The 3,381-nt window shown below is 50.7% G+C and overlaps 1 protein-coding gene across 1 annotated transcript in view; it reads left to right on the top strand.

The window, feature by feature from the left end:
• cfap44 (cilia and flagella associated protein 44) overlaps positions 1–3,381 on the top strand; it is a gene marked incomplete in the record, with an annotated part of 22,299 nt that overhangs the window by 4,803 nt on the left and 14,115 nt on the right. The window contains 11 exon segments of the mRNA XM_014028465.1: positions 120–234; positions 381–545; positions 616–765; positions 843–890; positions 1,011–1,110; positions 1,182–1,276; positions 1,355–1,522; positions 2,493–2,603; positions 2,682–2,834; positions 2,897–3,040; positions 3,113–3,255. Of these exon segments, the coding sequence (XP_013883919.1) occupies positions 120–234; positions 381–545; positions 616–765; positions 843–890; positions 1,011–1,110; positions 1,182–1,276; positions 1,355–1,522; positions 2,493–2,603; positions 2,682–2,834; positions 2,897–3,040; positions 3,113–3,255 (1,392 nt within the window).

The raw sequence follows: 3,381 nt of genomic DNA, 5'->3' as shown, positions 1-3,381 counted from the left end.
CTACAGTACTACTACAGTACTACTACTACTACTACAGTGAAACTACTACAGTACTACTACAGTACTACTACAGTAAAACTACCACAGTGCTACTACAGTACTGTCTTGTTCCCTGTCAGGTTCTGGAGAATGTCCACCAGGTTCACAGGCTTCAGGCTGGAAGGAGTCGCGGGAGGTTTTGGACAGATGTCATCAACAGACATCCAGGGCTGCCTGGACCTTCCTGATGGGAAGGTTTGAACCTTGTTCCTCATCCMAGTGAAACCTTTTTAAATCTTTATATTGATACACTGACATCACTCAGTGGTGGTCTTTAAACACGGACCCYGGTCTGGATCCAGACTCAGTGGTTGTCCTCTGGCCCCTCCTCTTCCTGTCAGGTGGTATCAGGCACAGAGTGGGGCACCCTGCTGCTGTGGGAGGGAACCTCCCTCCAGGTGGAGATTTGTCGTAAAGRGGGGCGGAGCTGCCACGCCGGCGCCGTCCTGCCGTTCGCTCTGGAGGACGGGCAGCTGATGACGGCCGGCGCCGACGGCTTCATCCGGGTAAGACCGATTAAAAAACAAACCCTGAAAGAGACGAGTCGGGTTGGTTCTGACCGGTCCCTCTCCTCAGACCTGGGACCTGGAGCGGATCAACAGGGCCTCCATCAGCGGCAGCAGGTTGGAGATGGAGCCCAGCAACACCATGCTGGTCGGACCCAACGCTTGTCTTTGCTCCGTGGTCCAGAGCTCGCTGCCCGACTCCTTCATCTGGTTCGCTCAGGTCAGAACCCCAAAGCCCCAACAGAGACCTCCAACTCCTCAAACTGACCCGTCTSACCCATCTGTGTGGTTCTGCAGGACTCCAACGGAGCCATCTGGAAACTGGACCTGTCCTTCAGAAACACGGTGAGGTTTAATTTAGTGGGAGCTCCTCTGTTYGTACGGAGGAGAGACCTGAACAGACCGGTCCAGTTAGGACCAGTGGTCCTGACTCTGTCAGGATGTGATGTAATCTGTTGTCTTCAGGCTCCCGATCCGGAGTGTCTGTTTTCCTTCCACGCCGGTCCGATCCGAGGCCTGGACGTGTCGAACAAATCCCACCTGATGGCCACCACGGCTCTGGACCGTGAGTCCCCCCTGGACCCTTCAGAGCCACTGCTCGGGTTCAGGAACAGAACTGTTGTCCTGTCCCCTCAGGTTCTGTCCGAGTCTTTGACTTCCTGTCCAACAGAGAGCTGCTGACGAGCCGCTTCAACCAGGGAGGAACAGTTCTCCTCTGGGCTCCGGCTTCAGTAAGTGTTGGTGCTGAAGCCCCTCCCACACACAGGAAACAGAGCGMTGACCTCTGCGGCCTCCATCTTTGTCCTCAGGTCAGCCAGAGCGGGGGGCTGCTGGTGATCGGGTTCGAGGACGGGGTGGTCCGCTTACTGGAGCTGCACCACCCCGAGAGGCTGCGACTCCGACAGGCCTTCAAACCTCACCATGCCCCCGTGACCGCCGTGGCGTACGAGCGCAACAGACTCATCCTCGCCACGGGGGTGGGCCACGCCCACACGTTTACACACACTGCTCAGGACAACACAAACACAACTTTATACACTCCCATCACATTTACACACACTGCCCAGGACAACACAAACACAACTTTATACACTCCCATCATGTTTACACACACTGCTCAGAACAACACAAACACAACTTTATACACTCCTATCATGTTTACACACACTGCCCAGGACAACACAAACACAACTTTATACTCTCCCATCATGTTTTAACGTTCATTGTATCACAAATGGATCAAAGTCTTTTCATATCAGCTAAAGAAGCAAAAATGCAGTGTGAATGCAAAACATGAGCTGAACTCAGCTGTAAAGTAGCTAAAAAAGCTGTAAAGTAGCTGATATCAGCAGTTAAGTAGCTGAAAAAGCTGTGAAGTTGCTGAAAAATGCAAAAACTAACACAAAAATATAAAATTGGCTAAAAAAGGTTGAAATTAGCAGAAAAACTATTAAACACCAGTTAGTTATATCCTTTCAGGGTCGTGGTGTCAGTGTGTAGCAGTCACTGTGTGAGGGGTGTCCATCACAGGGACACACACAGACACACACAGACACAAGAGACACTTTTAGAGTCACAGATTAGCCCAACAGTCACTAGCTGTGTTTCCATTGACCATGAAAATACGCAAATTAGAATTTGTAAAATAAATTTGCTCAGTGGAAACACGTCAATTTTGAAAAAAACTTCCTTTTTTCGACAAAATGTTTTTGTGCCAGGATGAGGTGTTTTTTTTCAGCCGTATCGAAATTGGTGTTTTTCACAAAACTGCGAAACACTTTTTTCACATCACAAACTGTCCTTCCATACTTCTGATCTGAATAATGAACGTTTGTATTATATCACAAACCGTCCTTCCATACTTCTGATCTGAATAATGAACGTTTGTATTATATCACAAACTGTCCTTCCATACTTCTGATCTGATCTTTGTGTTCTTCTGCTCAGAGCTCAGACTGCACCGTGTTCTTCTTCACCGTCGGGGAGAAGTACACCCCCATCGGTTTCATCCAGGTCCCCGGACCCGTTCAGGCCCTGGAGTGGTCTCCTCCGGCCCACGTAACGCCCGAGCCGTGCTGCACGGTTTTTACCGCTCAGATAAACCTTCCTGTGACTCCGTGTCCTCGCTGCACTCAGGCAGAAAACACGCTGCTGGTCCTGTGTCGGAGCGGACACGCGGTCGAGGTCCAGAGTCCAGGTCCAAACCCCGAGGAGTCGCCCAGAACCTTCCATCTGTCCGAGCTGCCCAGCAGGGCCTTCAGGTTTAAGAGCATCAAGTCCCGGATCAAGGTGAGGAGCTGCTGGTGGGTCTGCTCGGTTCTTCAGGAGGTTTTAATGCTGGTCCGTTTCAGAGACACGAGGAGATCAGACGACGTCAGGAGGAGTTGGGAAACCTGAGGAGCACTGCTGCAGAGCTGCAGGACCAGGAGCAGGACCCTGCTGGTCCCCTCTGCTGTGGTTTCTACTCTCAGCCCGGACAGTTCTGGCTCTCTGTGGTACTTCTTTATTTCTTCTAAGGATCCATCAGACTCTGCAGTTTCACAGGAAACCATGTCTTCTGTCTGCAGGGAGGCTTCGACGCAGGCTTCCTGTACCACTGTCAGTTCTCTGAGGACCAGGACCAGGACCCGGTCCTGAGACAAGACGAGCCCTTTGACTTCAGAGCCCTGATGGGTGCAGACGATGATCCTGTTTGCTCCGTGACTTTCAGGTGACCAGAACAAACCTGATTCAGATTTACAGGAAGTCACCGACTCAGCTGGGAGGCTTAAWTATTCAAGTCTTATTCTTTATCATTAAAGTCACATTTTATTATTGGAATCACATTTTAAAACAT

Source organism: Austrofundulus limnaeus, unplaced genomic scaffold, assembly GCF_001266775.1.
Source record: "Austrofundulus limnaeus strain Quisiro unplaced genomic scaffold, Austrofundulus_limnaeus-1.0 Scaffold765, whole genome shotgun sequence".
In the NCBI taxonomy this organism is placed as follows: Eukaryota; Metazoa; Chordata; class Actinopteri; order Cyprinodontiformes; family Rivulidae; genus Austrofundulus; species Austrofundulus limnaeus.
Note: the sequence above shows the minus strand (reverse complement) of the source record. Positions and strands in the feature narration are given on the sequence as shown.